This window comes from Colobus angolensis, unplaced genomic scaffold, assembly GCF_000951035.1.
Source record: "Colobus angolensis palliatus isolate OR3802 unplaced genomic scaffold, Cang.pa_1.0 Scaffold37, whole genome shotgun sequence".
Classification (NCBI taxonomy): Eukaryota; Metazoa; Chordata; class Mammalia; order Primates; family Cercopithecidae; genus Colobus; species Colobus angolensis.
The window spans coordinates 4,196,829-4,217,682 of record NW_012117043.1 but is presented as its reverse complement, the minus strand read 5'-3'; the positions used below and the strand labels follow the sequence as shown (position 1 = coordinate 4,217,682).

The window sequence follows — 20,854 nt, the reverse complement described above, 5'->3', positions numbered from 1 at the left end:
CCCGGCCTAATTTTTTGTATTTTTAGTAGAGACGGGGTTTCACTGTGTTAGCCAGGATGGTCTCAATCTCCTGACCTTGTGATCCGCCTGCCTCGGCCTCCCAAAGTGCTGAGATTACAGGCATAAGCCACTGTGCCCGGCCCTTGCTGGGATTTTAATTGGGATTGTGTTGTAATTAAGATAGATCAAGTTGCGAAGAAATGACATCTTGACAGTATTGTCTTCCTATCCACGTATGTGGAATATCTCTTCATTTATTTAGACTGCCAGTAATTCCCAAGCATTTACTGAGGGTTTACCGTGCCTTAGCCCTAGGACAGAAAACTAAGGATAAACAAGTTTTGTTGTTGTTGTTGTTTTTGAGACGGAGTTTCACTCTTGTTGCCCAGGCTGCAGTGCAATGGTGTCATCTCAACTCACTGCAACCTCCTCCTCCCAGGTTCAAGTGATTCTCCTGCCTCAGTCTCCCAAGTGCTGGGATTACAGGCATGTGCCACCATGCCTGGCTAATTTTTGTATTTTTAGTAGAGATGGGGTTTCACCATGTTCGTCAGGCTGGTCTCAAACTCCTGACCTCAGGTGATCCGCCCACCTCGGCCGTGGGATTACAGGCATGAGCCACCACACCCAGCCCGGATAAACAAGTTTTATATTTTGTTATCCTTTAAGTTAGTTTTTTGGCACAAAGAATATATAATGTTCCTGGCCGAGAGTTAATTTCCTTTCATTAGTAAAGGAAGATAGTGCTTTTATAGGACATTAGTAATATACTAATCTTTTTTTTTTTGTAGGATCAAAAGAAAAAGTAGTTTAGCCCTTCCATCCTTAGAGAATTCTTTTGAAGTTTCCATGTCTTTAAACTTCTGCTTCTTTCTTTTCTTGGTGTGTCAGTATAGTACACAATTTAATTTGACATATGTTAGATTTGTTTTCATGCAGTGGAATAATTTTTTCTTTCAAGGAGCTTCCAAATGAACAGTATACCTTGTCTGCAGGCAGACAATAGAATGTGTTAGCTCACTGGCTTTATCCCTTTGTAGGCTGGAAGTGTCGGTTCCAGATTAATTTATTACTGCCATGATTATAATGGAGGATACATTTTTCTATAAAAATACTCTAATCAGTGTACTATTTCAAATAGATTGCAATCTTTTTTTTTTTTAATTTAAAACATTTTAAAATTTTATTGAGATAAGGTCTCACTGTGTTGCCCAGGCTAGAATGCAGTGGCGTGATCTTGGCTCATTGCAACCTCTGCCTCCCAGGCTCAAGTGATCCTCCCACCTCAGCCTCCTGAGCAGCTGGGACCACAGGTGCTTGCTACTATGCCTGGCTAATTTTTTGCATTTTTGTAGAGATGGGGTTTCACTCTGTTGCCCAGGCTGGTCTCGAACTCCTGAACTCAAGTGACCCACCAGCCTTGGCCTCTTAAAGTGCTGGGATTACAGGCGTGAGCCATTACACCTAGCAGTTGCAGTCTGAAGTGTCAGAATTTTAATTCTAGTAATACTCCTAACTGCAATTTTTTGTTCTAATAAAATGCTGTGTAAAAATAAGTAATGTTAACTGGTTTTCATGAGGTAGTATCAGAGCTAAAAATAGCGGTGGGCACAGTGGTATCCCAGCTCCTTGGGAGACTGAGGTGGGATGATTGCTTGAGCCCACAAAATTAGGGCCAGCCTGGGCAACCCCGTCTCTAATAAGAAATCAAAAAATAGGCCAGGTGTGCTGGCTCATACTTGTAATCCCAGCACTTTGGGAGGCTGAGGCAGGTGGATCACCTGAGGTCAGGAGTTTGAGATCAGCCTGGCTGACATGGTGAAACCCTGTCTCTACTAAAAATATAAAAATTGGCCAGGCGTGGCGTGCACCTGTGTTCCCAGCTACTGGGGAGGCTGAGGCAGGAGAATTGCTTGAATCCAGGAGATGGAGGTTGCAGTGAGGTGAGATCGTGGCACTGCACTCCAACCTGGGTGACAGAGTGAGACTCCATCCCCAAAAAGAAAGACAGACAGAGAGAAAGAGAGAGAGAGAAGCTAAAATATTTCAAAACCTATTACAGAGTATTGAACTATTGAGTGCAGAGTTCTGTCTAGCTCCACTACTACCTAATTATCTGACCATGGCCCTAGCTTTTCTGGATTTCATTTTTCATTTGTAAAACCAAGAAGTTGGATTAAGGAGACCTACTCTAATAGTCTTTTAAGGCTAGAAAAAGAAAAATGTTTTTTCCATGTTGGAATATTTAAATAGATAAAATCAGTCTGGTGTTAGCCTTTTTTGGGCGACATTTATTCTTATATAATTTCAAATAAGAATAACAAAGGAATTCCTTTATACCTTCTATGCAGTTTCAGCGGTTTTTAACATTTTACTCCCTTTGCTTTATTATTCTGTCTCCCTCTATATGTGTATGTATAAATGGATTTTTTTCTTTTTCTGAATCATTTAGGAATAAATTGGAAGCATTGTGCTCCGTTACCACAAAACATTTACATCTATATTAGGCAAGAACAGGGGCAATCTCTCATTTAACCATAGTACATTAATCAGAATTAAGAAATGGTTTTGTTTTGTTTGAGAGAGAGTCTCACTCTGTTGCTCAGGCGGGAGTGCAATAGTGGGATCATGGCTCACTGTAGTCTTGACCTCCCGGGCTCAAGCAATTCTCCCACCTCAGCCTCCTTAGTAGCTGGGACCACATGCATATGCTACCCTGCCTGGCTAATTTTTAAAATTTATTTTGTAGAGATAAGGTCTCGCCATGTTGCCCAGGTTGGTCTCAAACTCCTAGACTCAAGCAGTCCTCCTGCTTTGGTCTCCCAAAGTGCTGGGTTTACAGGTATGAGCCACTATGCCCAGCCTAAAGTTCGGAAATTTAACTTTGATATAATATTACTATCTAATCCAGAATCCATATTAAAATTGTCCATTTTCCCTAGAATCTACAGAAAGTAGTTTGAGAAATGGTAAGTTATAGTACTGTGAAAAACAACCCTATATAACTACAGTTTGATATTTGTTTACAGTTAATTTTAGGTAAAATTTGCATATAGTGAAATGCATAAATTTTATGTGTATAATTCAATGAGTTCTGTAAAATGCTTATACCCATATAACCCAAGCCCTGTCACTATATAGAACATTTTTGTCACTCGAGCAAGTTCCCTCAGTGCCACTTCTTAGTCAGGTATCACTCTACCTACCTTTGGTTAAACACTTTTCTTATTTTTTTCTGATTAGTTTGCCTCTTCTGAAACTTCATATAAATAGAATTTTTTTTTTTTTTTGAGACAGAGTCTTGCTCTGTCATCCAGGCTGGAGTGCAGTTGCACAATCTTGGCTCACTGCAACCTTCACTTCCTGGGTTCAAGCAGTTGTCCTGCCTCAGCCTCTCAAGTAGCTGGGATTACAGGCACCCGACACCATGGCTGGCTAATTTTTGTATTTTCAGTAGAGATGATGTTTCACTGTGTTGGCCGGGCTGGTCTCGAACTCCTGACCTCAGGTGATCCGTCAGCGTCGGCCTCAGCCTCCCAAAGTGCTGGGATTACAGGTGTGAGCCGCCGTGCCCAGCCCAAAACTTCATATAAATAGAATTATACACTCTCTTGTGTGTGACTTCTTTTGGTCAACATAATGTATGTTAGGTTTATTCATATTGTTGTATGTATGAATACTTTATTATTTTTATTGTTGACTAGTATTCCACTTTAGGAACATACAGTTGTGCATTATCCTGTTGATGGACATTTGAATTGTTTCTTGTTTAGTTCTATTTTTGAGTAAAGTTGTTTTGAACATTCTTGCACAAAACTTTTGTAGGTGTTTATTTTCATTTCTCTTAGATAAGGTAAATACCTAAGAAAGAAATTTGCTGTGCCATTGAGTAGGTATATGTGAACCTTTAAGAAACTGCCAACCTTGCCAGGCGCGGTGGCTCACGCCTGTAATCCCAGCACTTTGGGAGGCCGAGGCGGGTGGATCACAAGGTCAGGAGATCGAGACCATCCTGGCTAAGACGGTGAAACCCCGTCTCTGCTAAAAATACAAAAAATTAGCCGGGCAAGGTGGCAGACACCTGTAGTCCCAGCTACTCGGGAGGCTGAGACAGGAGAATGGCGTGAACCTGGGAGGCAGAGCTTGCAGTGAGCCGAGATCGTGCCACTGCACTCCAGCCTGGGTGATGAGCAAGACTCCATCTCAAAAACAAAAACAAAAACAAAAAAAAAAGAAACTGCCAACCTTTTCCCTAAATAGTTGTACCATTTAAAAATCTCATCAGCAATGTTTGAGAGTACAGCTTGCACTAAACACCCTTCTAAACATTTGGTATTACCAGTCACTTTTATTTTACACATTCTATTATGTACCTCTTTGTGGTTTTAATTTGCATTTTCCTGATAACTAATAATGTTGAGCACTTTTTCATGTGCTTATTGGCCATTTATCTGTCTTCCTTTGTGATGTATCTGTTAAAATATTTTGCCCATGTCTTTTTGAAATGGAGTCTCACTGTGTCGCCCAGGCTGGAGTGCAGTGGCATGATTTTGGCTCACTGCAACCTCTGCCTCCCGGGTTCAAGCAATTCTCCTTCCTCAGCCTCCCAAGTAGCTGGGATTACAGTCTTGCATCCCCATGCCCAGCTGATTTTTGTAATTTTAGTAGAGATGAGGTTTCGCCATGTTGGCCAGGCTGGTCTCAAACTCCTGACCTCAGGTGGTCCTCCTGCCTTGGCCTCCCAAAGTGCTGGGATTACACGTGTGAGCCACCATGCCCAGCCCCTTGTCTTAAATTTTAAAATAAACTTTAATTCGTGGATTCTTTCTTCTGCCAGCCCAGATCTACTGTTGAGTCCCTCTATGGCAGTTTTCATTTTGTTTTTTGTCCTTGTCAACTCTAGTGGTCAGTCAGTGATTCGTCAGAGGTTGTACCTAAGCCTTTTAATTTAAGCCAGTGATGTTTTCACCTTTTACTGTTGAATCTGTGTTTGTGGTTTGGAGACTACTTTCATGGTTGAGGGGGAGCTGATAAATTTGTACTGTGTTCAGCCAAAGAGTAGAGGCTCAGATGTTCTTTCTCTGTCTCAGAAGGCTCAGCTTTGGGCATGAGAACAGTCTTCTGGAACACCAGGAAGACTATGCTCTTAGCAGGTCTCTTTCCTTCACTGATTTCTCCATTGAATTTTTAACTGGTCTGTCTCTATTGGTGTCACAGCAAGTTGTTAGTCACCACTGATTGGTAGCTGCTGGCTCTGTTGTTTTTGACAGTGCCCAGGGCATAAATTGCTCTATAGTCTTGATCCAAATAAAGTTGGACACCTCGGCAGGGGCAAGGTACTGCCAGTCTTTGATAATCCTTTCCTGGAAACAATCTCTGTGCTATGAAGCAGGAGGTAGAGAGGGTGGTGGTGGTAATGGGGGCCTGTTATTCACTGGCTATCCTATCTGGGTCCTCCCTAAATAGCAGAAGCTTAGGGTTGGGGAGTTAGGAGCTGATACTGCGGCTCACTTTGCATCTTCATCAGCACAAAGCCTTGTGAGATGCAATCTCTGGATGTTCACTGGTTGCAAACATACAAACCTGGAATAGCTCTAGGAAACTGGGAGTAGTGGGAACTACCACTGAGCTGCTGAACCCAGTGGAACAACTCTTCTGCAACACAGAGCCGTGGGGAATAGCGTAAGCTGTCATTAGCTGTTACGCTTTGATCTTCCCTACGGAGTAGCATTTAGGAGTCAGGGAAAGGTTGCCGCTTTCAGGCTGCCCTGAAGGCTCTTGCGTAGCCCTTCCACACACACAGCTGTGGAGGGTGGGGCCTTCTTCCTACTGTCCTTACTGAATTCCATAGATTAGGCTTGTCTTAAGCTTTTTAATCAATCTCCAGAGACTTTGAATGATTGTCTTTGGTAATTTTGACTAGTTTAATAGATGTTTCTCTAGAAAAGACGTTTTACCTAACTCCTCACACTACCATTCCCAATACAGTTGACGCTTGAACACACAGGTTTGAACTGTGGAGGTTTACTTATTTGTAGATTCTTTCTTTCTTTTTTTTTTTGAGACAGAATTTCACTCTTGTTGCCCAGGTTAGAGTGCAATGGCACAATCTCGACTCACTGCAACCTCTGCCTCCCAGGTTCAGGTGATTCTCCTGCCTCAGCCTCCCAAGTAGCTGAGATTACAGATATGCACCACCATGCCCGGCTAATTTTGTCTTTTTAGTAGAGATGCGGTTTCTCCATGTTGGTCAGGCTGGTCTCGAACTTCCAACCTCAGGTGATCCTCCTGCCTTGGCCTCCCAAAGTGCTGGGATTACAAGTGTGAGGCACGTGCCCGGCCAGTTTTTTCAATAAATATATTGGAAAAGTTTTCAGAGATTTGTGACACTTTGAAAAAACTCACAGATGAACTCCATAGCCTGGAAATATCAAAAAAAATTAGGAAAACATATGTCATGAAAACATAAAATATGTGTAGGAAATGCTGCGGGATAATTAAGGAATCAGAGAGACTGAGGGGTTGAGGAGGAATTACTTAATTATTTAGGTGCACCGACTCAGTTGGATTAACATCCAAAGGACTGAGCCCTGAACAAAGAGTCGAGCTACCTTTTAAGCATTTCGTGGGGTGGTGGGGAGATCTGTGCAGGGGGAGGCATATTACAGAAGCGAGAAACAAAGACAGTTTATTTAATTAAGACATGCATTACTTTATTTCTTACTTTTCAAGGAACAACATGTTTTACGACTTGAGATTATCTGTCTAGTGACCTTACAGCTGCACAGGTGGAGAAACGGAGTCTTCACAATGCCTGGAAATAGGAGAGATAAGGCTCACTAGCCACAGAGAGAAAACAGTCAGTTAATTTTAAAGGACTCCAGTTCTTTCTCTTCCTCAGGGGGAAGTAGGTTTTCTTACATACAGCTGAGTTTTTGCTTATAGTCTTTAATTTCTTTTAATTCCTGTTCCATTACTAGTCTATTTTATAATTTACTACCATAAAATATATACAAATCTATTATAAAAAGTTAAAATTTATCAAAAATGCATGCAAACACAGACTGCATGGTGCCATGATTCTAGGGATTCCAGGAGGCACTGACTCATAGGTAGGCTTGCCTCCTAGTGTTGAGAGCCAGGATGGGGTCGATGCTGGAGTCTAGTGCAGTTTGATTTTTGGCATGATATCTTCTGGGGGATGGCAGTTAGGTGCTTGAAATGATATATTTTGGGTTAAAAATTAGTATCCCTGGCTGGCGTGTTGGCTCAAGCCTGTAATCCCAGCACTCTGGGAGGCTGGGGTGGGTGAATCACCTGAGGTCAGGAGTTCAAGGCCAACCTGGCCAACATTGTGAAACCCCATCTCTACTAAAAAATTTAAAAATTATTTGGGTGTGGTGGTGTGGGCCTGTAGTCCCAGCTGCTTGGGAGGCTGAGACAGGAGAGTTGCTTGAACTTGGGAGGTGGATGTTGCAGTGAGCCAAGATTGCACCACTGCACTCCAGCCTGGGCAACATAGACTCTGTCTCAAAAAAACAAAACAAAACAAACAAACAAACAAAAATCAAAAAACAAAATTAGTATACCTGAGCAGTTCAAGAAATGGAGATTAATAATCACTTATATATTTTCCTTACCAGGGTCATTTGTATGGTCTGAGATAAATCATATATTTTTTTTTTGTTTCTAGCTGCTTCATTCAGTTGTTACCTAGGTAACAGTTGGAAGATACTTAAAACATGAGATAGAAGACTTTATACCTTCATCAGTGTTTTCTTTAATCAAATTGCTTTCCTCCTGGTAACAGGAACTGCTGCTTTGCAGATTCACATTGTATTCTATAGTAAGTGCTGCTCCCTGAAATCAGGCAACATTGTGCCTCTGCTAAATCTAGCTGTGATAAGTATAGGGAATAGGAATTGTGGTGTGACGTGTTAGATTGAAGGAAGGATCCCTATGCAGTTTTGAAAAAATGGGACTCTGAAAGATTAGCCCTGGATAAAGTGCTATATGGGGAATTTGGGCAATCAGAGAGCACATCAGTCCTGAATGGGGTCAGGGGAAGTGGTATCAAAGTCAGTAACAGATAAATCTCAAAAACATAATGTTGAGCAAGAGAAAACAGACATATCAAGTACGTATTGTATGATTCATTTATACAAAGGTTAAAAATGGGCAAAATCCATCTGTAGGATGAGAAGTCAGGATATAGTTACTCTTGTGGAAGGGAATGGGTAGTTACTCGAAGGAGGGCATAAAGGGGGGCTGTTGAGATGCTGGTGATACTGTTTGTTGATCTGGGTACATTGGTATGTTATGTTTGTGAATATTAATTGAGCTACACACTTACATCCTGTGTAATTTTCTGTATGCATGTTATACTTCAATATTACATTAAAAAAGAAAATGTTCATAGTAGGTCAGTTCTGCATATATGGAGATCATGTCTAATTGCCCACAATTGGGAATTGGATAAATAAGAACTGGTTAAATTGTGTTATGTTCCCCATACTCCTGGGCAATGCCGTATCTTTTTTTTTTCTTTAGACAAGGTTTCACTCTGTTACCCAGGCCAAAGTGCAGTGATGTGATCACAGCTCACTGTAGCCTCAACCTCCTAGGCTCAAGTGATCCTCCCACCTCAGCCTCCTGAGTAGCTGGGACTACAGGCATGCATCACCATTCCTGGCTTTTTTTTGTAGTTTTTGTAGAGACAGGATCTTGCTTTGTTGCCTAGACTTGTCTTGAACTCCTGGGCTCAATTGATCCACTTGCCTTGGCCTTTCAAATTGCTGGGATTACAGGCGTGAGCTACCACACCTGACCCTATATTGCTATTTTTGAGAATGAATAATTCTATATGTACTGATATGGAGCTGTTATTAAATGAATAAACATTTTCAGATTATATATTCCATTTATAGAAAAATGAAACACTATGTACATATGCTTGTATATACATAGAAATTACCTGGAAGGACACACACTAAATAATAAACAGTAGTTAGCCTTGAAGATTGTTTTATGGGTAGTGTGACTGGGGAACATTGAACTTTCACATAATTTTTTTTATACCATTACATTTCTTTTTTTTAACTGTAAGCATGGATTACTCTTATAACAAAACTAATTTAAAAAGTAAATTACAAATACTATTTTAAAAAGACAAATAGATTGGGAGAAATAATGTTGTTATTCAGGTAAAATCTCCAAAGTGATATTAGAAGAAAAAAAGGAATTGTGGGAGAAATTAGAGCTTCCCAAGAGGAGTTAAGAAGAGTTAATATAGTTCCACCTTACTTCACCCCAGAGGATGAGGCAGATTTTAATAAGTTTTTGAAAACAAAGTGATTGTAGGCACTTACTGTAAAGTATAACTGAATTGCCTGTCCAATTCTTTTAGTTGATCCAGAGTACCAGAAGGAAGCAGAACAGAGACATCGAGAATTGGCAGCTAAAGCTGGAGGATTTAATGACTTTGCAACTTTAGCTGTCATCTTTGAACAATGCAAATCAAGGTATGTAAGGTAGTCCTTTGTCCTGGAAAATGTCAGTTTGATGTATGGTTCCAGTACGTACTTACATGGCTTGTGACACTAAAGTTCAGTGAAGATGATACTGACTTCAAGGTATTTTGAATTTCAGTGAAGTTATCTATGTCAGGTGACTGTTGCTTAGTAGGCATTTATTATATAATATTGATTCTCCTCTTTTCTCCTCAAACCTTTCCTGAAAATGACCTTATAGAATTTTGCTTCTATATAGGTAGCCTACATTAAAAAATGATTGAATATTTGTTATTGCATATATAAGTAAAGAAATTCATTTACAAATTATTTTTTAATTTAGTCAGGGGCACCCTCATTAATTTAATTATTTTTTTCAAATTTCCTAAAATTTTTTTTAGTACTTGGACAGGTCTCCTGAAGGAACTGACAGTTGTTTATGGGTTTCCACTTTTGTAATAGAAATGAGAATTTTAGATTGTCTTTTACTTAGGGAAGATATTTTAAAGATACCAGTTTTTTGTTTTGCAGTGGAGCTCCAGCTTCATGGTGCCAAAAACACTGGATTCATTGGAGGTGCTTATTTTCTGCATTTCGTGTGGAAGCTCAACTTCGAGAACTAATCAGGAAGCTTAAACAGGTGATTGCTGTAATTTTTTTTTCTTGAGTAGCATTTTGGACCTAAATATTTCATATTGAATTTTCACTGATGTACATTAGCACCCTTTCTATTCTACCACCCTTCCTTTCTGTTTGTTTCTATGTACAGCCATCTCCCTGACCCCATGAAAGATTCCTAGTAGTAATAAAAGAGTTGTATGTGCAGAAATGAAGATATTTAAAAATTGCTTTCCTGATGTATAATTGACGTGCAATAACCTACACATATTTAAGGTATACACTTTGATGAGTTTTGATATTTGCATGTAACAGTTATCAAGATAATGGGACATATCCATCATCTCCCAGTTTTCTCATTCCCCCGCATTTTTTTTTTTTTGAGGTGGAATCTCAGTCTGTCACCCAGGCTGAAGTGTAGTGGCATGATCTCGGCTCACTGCAATCTCCGCCTCCTAGGTTTAAGCAATTCTTCTGCCTCAGCCTCCCAAGTAGCTGGGATTACAGGCTTGCATCACCATGCCCAGCTAATTTTTGTAGTTTTAGTAGAGACGGGGTTTTGCCATGTTGGCCAGGCTGATCTCAACGAACTCCTGACCTCAAGTGATCCACCTTGCCTTGGCCTCCCAAAGTGCTGAGGTTATGGGCATAAGCCACTGCACCTGGCCTCATTCCCTTTCATAATCCATTGTCTCACCTAGCAGGCCCTCCTGCCTCACCTACTCAGGTAACCACTGATCTGCTTTCTGTCATTATACAGTAAGTCCTCACTTAATGTCATCAGTAGTTTCTTGGAAACTGTGACTTTAAGCAAAATGATATACAGCAGGCCCTAGAAAAATACTGGTTTATTCACCATTAACACTGATGAGAAAAAAAAAAATCTTTAAAGTTTTGCTTAACTTTGCAGTTTTTAAGAACTTATTGACATTGAGGACTTACTGTATATAAGTTTGCATTTACTAGCATCTTACATAAATGGAATCAAACAGTATATGCTCTTTTTTTGTCTGGCATCTTTTACTCATGATTATTAGTTTTTCAATTTACATATCTTATTTTGGTAAAATATTTAATATAAAATTTACCTCTACTGGGCATTGGTGATTCACCCCTGTAATGCCAATGCTTTGGGAGGCCAAAGTGGGAGGACCACTTGAGGCCAGGAGTTCAAGACCAGCCTGAGAAACAGTGAGACCCTATCTCTACAAAAAATTAAAATAATTAGCTGGTTGTGTTGGCACACACCTGTAGTGTTGGCTACTCAGGAGGCTGAGGCAGAAGGATCACTTGAGCCCAGGGGTTCGAGGTTGCAGTGAGGTATCATGCCACCACACTCTAGCCTGGGCAACAGAGCAACACCCTGTCTCAAAAAAAAATTTTTTTTACTGTTTTTATGTGTACAGGTCAGTGTACACTTAAAACATTCACAATGTTATACAACCCTTACCACTTCTCCATCTCCAGAACTTTTTTTATCATCCCATACTATAATAAACTCCATAACCATTCAACAATAACTCCCCATTCCCGACAGGGCATGGTAGCTCACGCCTATAATTCTAGCACTTTGGGAAGCCAAGGTGGGGGGATCACTTGAGCCCAGCAAGTTTGAGACCAGCCTGGGCAACACAGCGAGACCTTGTCTCTACTAAAAAAAAAAAAAATTAGCCAGGGGTTGTGTCACACACCTGTAGTCTCAGCTACTCAGTAGGCTGCGGTAGAGGATTGCTTGAGCCTGGGAGATCCAGGCTACAGTGAGCTGTGATCACAGAACTTCACTCCGGCTTGGGTGACGGAGTAATACCTTGACTCAAAACAAAAATAAAAAAACCTACCCATTATCTTCTTTCTCCAACCTCTGGAAACCACTGTTATACTTTCTCTGTTTTGCTGCGAATGTTTTCTGTTTGCCTGGTCTTCAAGTTCATTAATCTTTTCTCCTGCAGTGTCTAGTCTAATCTGCCATTAATCCCATCAGGTATATTTGTCATCTCAGGTGTTGTATTTTCATCTCCACATGTTGGATTTCAGTCTTTAAATTTTTACATTTTATTTTTCAGGTCTCTACTCTTTGAACATACGTAATCCAGCTATACAGAAAATTATAATAAAATATAATTAAATCTGTGTCAGTTCTAGGTTGATTTTGATTGATGTTCTCATTATAGATTGTGTTTTTTTGCTTTACATCATACCTGATAATTTTTCAGCGGATGCCAAACATTGTGAATTTCACCTTGTTGGGTGCTGGGTATTTTTGTGTTCTAGTTACTTGGAAATGGGCTTTGGTCTTTCTTTTTGGGTCTTGCTTGCATGATTTGTTAGGTGGAATCAGAGCAGTGCTCAGTGCAGGGCTAGTTATTCCCCTCTACTGAGGCAAGGCCCATCTGAGTACTCTTCCTAACATCACATGAATTATTGTGGTGTAGTATTTTCATGTGGCTTATAGGAATAGGCACCATTACTAGCCCTGTGAAAACACCATGCTCTTACTTCTTATCCTTTTAAGCGGTTCTTTTCTTGGGCTGGTAGTTTCCTCACTTTCATGTGTTAATCACTATTCAGCTCAACACTTGAGGAGGACGGTCTGCATCTCTCTGGAATTGTGTCTTTGTGCACTTCTCTTCTTTCCTGAACTCTTGGTCTGTGAATTCTAGCCATGTTGGTCTTCCTGGACTCCCAGCTTTGTCTCCCTAACCCAGGAAGTTCTCTGAGTTCCATTTGGGCTTCACTTCCCTGTGTCTTAGTCTGCAGTCTTTCTTAAGGCTGAAGTTGGGGCAGTTGTTGGGCGTACTGCATTTATTTCCTGTCTCTGTCCTTTATTGCCTGATACTATAGTGTTTTGGAAATCATTATTTCATATATTTTGTCCATTTTTTTTGTTTTAGGTGGAAGGGTAAATCTGGTCTCTCTTAATCTATGTTGGCCAGAAACAGAGGTCTTTAGAAATGGGGGTTTTTCAAAATAAAAGATTATTTCAAATTGTACTATGAGATTTACCACTCTGTATATTCTTTTTACAGCAAAGTGATTTCCCTAGAGAGACCTTTGAAGGCCCTAAACATGAAGTACTACGAAGGTGTCTTTGTGCAGGCTATTTCAAAAATGTAGCTCGAAGGTAAGCAATAAGGACTTGAGAGATGGATCAAGATATAATACTGTATTTGACTAACTATAATATTGGACTATTTAATATTAAACATTGAATATTTGATTTAAGCTCTGTGATGATTATGATGTGAATTACAATGACCAGGGACAGCTACAGTGGCTCAGAATGTGGTATTAGAGCTCAAGTAGGGTAGGAGGGGTATGTTTGTAGGGTGGCTGTCCAGCATGGGTTATCTTCACTTAAGGTAAGTAACAAGAGTTTTCTTACAGAGGGCTGGCCCTGTGTATAGTGTGAAAGCCAAGTAGGTTGAGCGTAGCATCCCTGAGGAAGGGTAGCTTGGCATGGAGTGTTAGGGCTTGAGCAAGGGTGGGGAGGGGTTATTTGGTTTGGGGCATCAGTCTGAGTATAGTGAGGAAGGCATCTTTATAGATAAAGGGGTAACAGTGATGGTGATGGAGATTCATTAAATACAGAGGAAGTGATCACATAACTCTGTAAGTGATAATGGTGAAGTGAGTTAGAAATACCGAAAGTGAGAAACTAGGAATGATCTCTGTGCTGTTGGATTGAAATTTCAGAGTATCATTATGAAGTTACGCATTTCATTATAGATGGATGCATGGATGGACACTGGAATAAAAATAGATGTTAGTGGGTATATATATGTGTATTTGTATGTATGTAAATATTTATACGTATATATGCCCTAGCTCTGAGATAATAACAATGAATAGACGTAGTGCCCAGATCTTGACTTGGGACATCCATCTGCCACTTAAAGGAATCAGGGGTCTTTGGAGAAATAGGGCTGGGGAAATCCAAGATGAGCCCAGAACATCTTATTTTGCCAGCAAGTAAAGAAGTGATTACCAAAGGTTGAGGCTATGTCAGAAGAACATAGGAGCCAGCATGAAGAGGCCCCAAGTGATCAAATATGAGACATTTTAAGCATCAAAATAAGTAATGATAATAGTGGATTATTATGCACTTAATAAAATGTGAAATCATATTTCTATCGTGGTATAAATAAAGGCGTAAAAGTTTAATGAGAAATGGAATTGTTTACAAGCACCTCTCCATAAAATTTTTGTTAATTACAAAAGCAAAAAGTAACTTTACAGTGGAGAATCCTGGCATATGCTACCTAAATCAAGCAATCAAAGTGAACATAATGAAGTAAATCAAAATCATGTTCTTCCTGATAGGATACAATGAGAAAAACACAGCATTATATCTGTGATATTCCTGCTAAAGATGCATAACCTGAATCTAATCATCCTGAAACAGACAAACTCAAATTGAGTGACATACCACACAGTAACTAGCCTTGACATCTTTAAGGGTGCCAAGATCATGAAAGTCAAAGACTGAGGAAGTATTCCAGAATGAAGGAGACCAAAGGAAAATGAAAAATAAAGGCAATGTATGCTTCTGAATTACATCCTTTTGCTATAAAGGATATTAAGACATTCGGGGAAATGCCAGTGGGGTCTGAGGATTAGATGTTAGTAATGTATCAGTGTTAATTTTGTGGTTTTGATGGTTATAATCATGTCAGAATGTTCTTGATTGTTGATTGTAGGAAGTGCACACTCAAGTATTTGGGGATGATGGGGTATTAGGTTGGCAGCTTACTGTCAAATGATTCGGGTAAAAAATATTTTTTTGGTCGGGCACGGTGGCTCACGCCTATAATCTCAGCACTTTGGGAGGCCGAGGTGGCTGGATCACAAGGTCAGGAGATTGAGACCACCCTGGCTAACATGGTGAAACCTCATCTCCACTAAAAATACAAAAAAAATTAGCTGGGCATGGTAGGCGGGCGCCTGTATTCCCAGCTCCTCGGGAGGCTGAGGCTGGATAATGGGGTGAACCCGGGAGGTAGAGCTTGCAGTGAGCCCAGATCGTGCTGTTGTACTCCAGCCTGGGCAACAGAGCGAGACTCCGCCTCAAAAAAAAAAAAAAAGGGGTTTTTTACTTGCAACTTTTCTGTAAATTCCGATTGTTTTGCACTTTTAAAAATATGGTATGTCTTGGTTACCCGCTGTATGCCAAACACTGGGCAGGTACTAAAAATAGAAAGGTAGAGTAACATAAGTCCTTACATCATTCTTGATGATACCTGAATCTAATGGATTCAGGAGGGTACAGATATGTAAGTGAATAATTACAATGCAGTCTGATCTGGGTTATACTATGAGTACATACAAAGTACTATAGGAAATAAATTATGACGAACTAAGGTTATTATTTTGACAAGTTTTTTGGAATGATAGGGAAATGTAGAAGAAAATAAGGGCATGAATTAGAAAAATGATAGATTAACTAATTGTCAAGTTTTAGAGTAGTGAAAAATCATCCCTTTAAAAAGAGATGCAGCATAATATAACATAAACCATATTTAAGTCAGAAGAACCGTTTAGGACTTGGTTTTACCATGCGTTAGCGCTGGTGATCTTGAGAAGTCTAGCTAATTTATTTGAGTTTCAGTTTTGACCTTTTAATAAAGTTCCTGGCTCTCAAAGCTCATGGATTATTGTTAATATTAATACTGATTCCTTATACCTAATTGTAGTGACTTATACCTAATTGTATGACTGTTTAACTTGTATAATTATTTAAGATGAATTGGTACAGAGGTTGTAGTGATAGTTGAATAAATGTAAGCCTCTGCTTATAATGCTGTTTGTAATAGAACATACTGTAATTGTTCATTGCTGAATGTAATGCTCCATTTACTTCATTCCGTTACTGTTGTAGTCTTTATCATTTTGTTTTTCTGTTTATAGATCTGTTGGGAGAACGTTTTGCACAATGGATGGGCGTGGAAGCCCAGTTCACATTCATCCTTCCTCAGCAGTAAGTAGTTCATTTTTAATAAAGGGAAGAAATTTGTAAAGTTGTAGAAATAAGTAATATACAAATGTCTTCTACTTTTCACTTTGGGGTTAAATTTACATATATCTATATTACATAGATCTATAGGGTATTGGTTGGCCCATGCCTCCTGATTGAAGAAGATAGGACTATATGGTTTGTCTAATGTGGAATAGGGCAGGTTATTGAGTTATCATCCTTAAAAGAAATGTTTTGTATAGCTTCATGAACAGGAAACCAAACTTGAATGGATCATTTTTCATGAGGTATTGGTTACCACCAAAGTCTACGCAAGAATTGTATGCCCAATCCGTTATGAATGGGTAAGAGACTTGTTACCCAAGTTGCATGAGTTTAATGCACATGATTTGAGCAGTGTGGCCCGACGTGAAGTGAGAGAAGATGCAAGAAGGAGATGGACAAATAAGGAAAATGTAAAGCAGCTAAAGGGTGAGTAAATCATTTGTTCTATTTTAAAGCACTATGCCATACTGCTTCCTAGTAGTACTTTACTATTTTTGTTTATAAACATGTTGTGACCAACCTGGGCAATGTGATGAGACCCCATCTCTATCAAAAAAAAAAAAAAGGAAAATTAGCCAGGCATGTTGGTGTGCACCTATAGTCCCAGTGACTTGGGAGGCTGAAGCAGGAAGATCGCTTGAACCCAGGAGTTTGAGGCTGCAGTGAACTGTCATTTCACCAGTGCACTCCAGCCTGGGGGTGACAGAGTGAGGCACTATCTCTAAAAAAAAATACATATATATATATGATTTGTGCATTATTTACTCAGAATTCCCTTTGTTTCCAAGGGGCTAATTTTGTATATCCAAGGGGCTTTTTCTATGAAATATTAGGACCCTGGTTGGGAGGCATAAATAGTTGTGGTACTGAAATAGGACAGAAAGTTTATCAGCTCACATATACAGAAAACTTTTTAGTAAAGTTTTTTGAGGTTGAATCATGAAGCATATTGTATTTTCTTTATTTGACATCACTGAAAAATAGAATGGTGAAGAGTTTTGCCCAAGAAATCATAGAAAAGTCTTTAGATATGTTAGCTACTAGGTGTTTTATTACAGTATTATAACACTGTGCCACATGCTTGAATTAGGGTCAGTTTTTCTGACTCATTGACCTTGGTGCTCTTAATTTTGTAACCATAGACTACTTGCTTTTGAAAAGGCAAAATTTAATTTTCTCTTTATTCTTTTTACTTTGTTAACATTGAAAAATCAGGGCTTCTCTTTCTCTTAACATTTCTAATACTGAATCTCAAAGCTAAGTTTTATTGGATTAATTTGTAATGTTTCCAGATGGAATATCAAAAGATGTCTTAAAGAAAATGCAAAGAAGAAATGATGACAAATCCATATCTGATGCACGGGCTCGTTTCCTTGAGAGAAAGCAACAGAGGACCCAGGACCACAGTGACACACGGAAGGAAACAGGCTAAAGTGGTGAATCCTCTAATTCAGGAAGTAGGAAAAGCAGCCAGGAAATGTGCTTCTACTTTGCCAGTTATTTCAGACAGCACTACCAAGAGGAAGTGGTCAGCACTTGTTATTGGCCTATGAACTAAAGCAAATCAAAGCTCATAAATCAAAGCTCATCAGTTTCCATAAATGCAATTGTCAAAGAAAAGATTGGGTTGCCATAGTCATAAGCAATGATACATGAAACCAATGAAAGACAGTACATGTAATATTTTCCTCGGTACAGTTTTGCTGGCCTTAACTGGTATCAAACTCTGTCATTGAGATGTTTTCAAAGAACATTGAGTTGTATTTAATCAGCGTGTACTCCATTTGCATTGAAGCATTAAAAATTATTTTCCTTAAAATCTCTTTAAGGCCTTCTTGTCGCTGTTAGAATAGTGCTATATTTCAGGTATGTGACCATTTCTTTCAGAAGGCTGAACATAAGAGGTTTCTACTCAGCAATACTTAGATGTCTAACCATTTAATTGCTACAGAGCTTTATAGATATTTAGAGTAAAGACTTAATCAGTTAGTAAATAAAATTGCCTATGGCAGGATTCTTTCTTGAATTAATATTAATCCTTAAATTGATTTTTCTGGGATTATACAAATTCCTTTTTATATCAAAGTATATTGTTTAAAACAGTAGCTATAGCCATTAACCAAAGGACAGATGATATATATATATATATATATACACACACATATAAGTTCTTTTTTAGCTGTACCTACGTACTTAAATCAGCACCATGTATGTAGGTGTGATAGTACTTTCAAACAGCCCCTCCACCTGGCCTACTCTGTTATTTCCACTTGCTTGGGAAGGGCCATTTAACTTCCATTATGCCAAACTTGGGATGGGATTTTCAAAGCAGGCAACACTATTTCATCGTGTTTCAAATTGGAACCTTGAGGCTAGTTAGTATCACACTCAGGCCACACTCAGCACTTGCCCACTCTTGTTTACTGCCTTGTATTCTAGTTATTTGTGTATTTGTCTCCCTCACTAGATTATACGCTCCTTGTGGGCAGGGACTGTCTTATTTTCATCTTTGTGTCTTTCATGCACCTAGCCTAGTGCTTTGCACATAGTAGTCACTCAATGTTTGTTAAATAAAGCTATTAGTGTCATTAAAATTCAAAAGACAGTATAATGTGTGTTTTTAGATATTTTGTGTAAAAGTTAAGAATCTAAATTTTTTATCAGTAACTCTTCTAGTTATTTCCTTTGGAATCTAGTTTTATGTTCAATAATAGAAACTTGAAATCTTTATCAAAAATCACAAGGACCCAAATTCATGTATTTGTCCCTAAAGTAAGGTGAGTGATGATGGTTTCTCCAAACCTTTCCAGTGTTTTAATTTGTTCATTTTTATTTTTAGTGCTCTAGACACTGTTATTAGCACATATTAATCATTTAGTTCTGTCAATCTCTCTTCTCAGGTGTATTGTATAAGGGCATTTCCTTAGATGTGGCGGGATTGTGTGTGGATTCTTGGAATGAAAGCTCTTCTAGTTTAGTAAATATTAAGCACACATTCTGAATCTACACATCACACTCAAATTATATCAGTTGTTTTGGTAATGTCCTTTATGGCATGTATCTGTAGTTCAAGATTTAGTCTAGGATCATGTATTGTATTTAGTCTCTTAATCTGGAAAAAGTCCTCAGTCCTTTTCTTTCATAACATTAACATTGTAAAATAATATAGGCTAGTTATTTTATAGAATGTTCTCAATTTGGGTTTCTCCAATGTTTCTTCATGGTTATGCATTTTTAACTAGAATACTGCATAAGTAGTAGTGCCATGGTATCACATCTGGAGGTACATGGCATTTTCCCCTTACTGGTGATACTAATTTTAATTACTTATTAGGGTGCTTTTTAAATTATATCAACCTGGTTATCCTTATAATTCATAAATAATGTGAGGGGGAGATACTTTTATTATATAAAATATATTGTTCCTTATAAAATATGACATTTTGGATTTACCATCAATTGATGATTCTTGCCTGAATCTATTTTATTCTTATGGCTGCAAAATGGTGATTTTTTTTTTTCTAATTCTTTTCTATATTTGTTGGTATTATATTGTAAGGAAGAGTTTTCCTTGAAGGATGAATGTCTGATGAACAGGTGGGTGCTAGGAAGAGCATGGGTCAAGACAGAGATTTATTTATAGAAAGCACAGGGGGTGTTTGAGATGGTGGCAAACAGTTGAGTTTACTTGGTGCATAGAATATACATAGGAGAGTAGGTGGCTGAAAATGTTGAGGTCAGATTATAGAAAGCTTTGAAAACCAATCTATGGAATTTGGAATTACTTTATGGATTTGTTAGAAGGGAAGGACATCATTACAGTTTTGTGATAACTGTGACAGTGTTATTGATAAAAAATTTCTGTATCTCAGTTTGCATTTAGAGGACTGTGAGAGTAGTAGTATCAAGGGAATGCTGGATCTAGTTAAGGCAAGAACGTGGAAGCAGCCTTGGAGGAAAGGTGGGTTTTATGGAGGAGTTTGTTCTTAAAAGAATGGGAATACACCTTCAAGTTACTAAATGAAACAAAACAAATAGAATCAAAGACAAATTTTTTTTTTTGAGATGGAGTTTTGCTCTTGTTGCTCAGGCTGGAGTGCAATGGCACGATCTCGGCTCACCACAACCTCGGCCTCCCAGGTTCAAGCAGTTCTCCTGCCTCAGCCTCCCAAGTAGCTGGGATTACAGGTGTATGCCACCACGCCTGGCTAATTTTTTTGTATTTTCAGTAGAGATGGGGTTTCACCAGGCTGGCCAGGCTGGTCTCGAACTCCTGATCTCGTGATCCACCCACCTCGGCCTCCCAAAGTGTTGGGATTACAGACATGAGCCACTGCGCGCAGCCGACAAATGTTATAATAGAAAAATGGGCAAAGGACATGGCTGGTCCCTTTATAAAAGGGGAAACAAGAAAGGCCAATAAATAAAAGAAGACAATGAACCTAACTTGTAATTAGGGAGGTGGCATTCATTTCCATCAGATTAGCAATAATTAATACTCCTGAATAGTGGTGGTGGTGAAGAATAAATTGCTCTTATTTAATTAATTTTTTCATACAGCTCTGTTGCCCAGGCTGGAGTACAGCATGATCATGACTCACTACTTCTTTGATCTCCTAGGCTCAAGCAGATGTCCCACCTTAGCCTCCTGAGTAGCTGAGAGTACAGGTGTGTGCCAACACACCTGACTAATTTTTTTTTTTTTTTTTGA

At 39.0% G+C, this 20,854-nt stretch overlaps 1 protein-coding gene across 2 annotated transcripts in view; it reads left to right on the top strand.

Annotated features, from left to right (window-relative positions):
* The window catches only part of DHX40 (DEAH (Asp-Glu-Ala-His) box polypeptide 40), a 49,184-nt gene extending 30,433 nt beyond the window's left edge, over positions 1–18,751 (top strand). For both annotated transcript variants that reach the window (XM_011953673.1, XM_011953672.1), the window contains 6 exons: positions 9,407–9,521; positions 10,041–10,149; positions 13,154–13,248; positions 16,032–16,101; positions 16,341–16,569; positions 17,436–18,751. In XM_011953673.1, coding sequence (XP_011809063.1) covers positions 9,407–9,521; positions 10,041–10,149; positions 13,154–13,248; positions 16,032–16,101; positions 16,341–16,569; positions 17,436–17,575 — 758 coding nt within the window. In that variant the 3' untranslated portion in view covers positions 17,576–18,751. The remainder of the gene's footprint in view (positions 1–9,406; positions 9,522–10,040; positions 10,150–13,153; positions 13,249–16,031; positions 16,102–16,340; positions 16,570–17,435) is intronic.
* Positions 18,752–20,854: the final 2,103 nt, after the last annotated feature.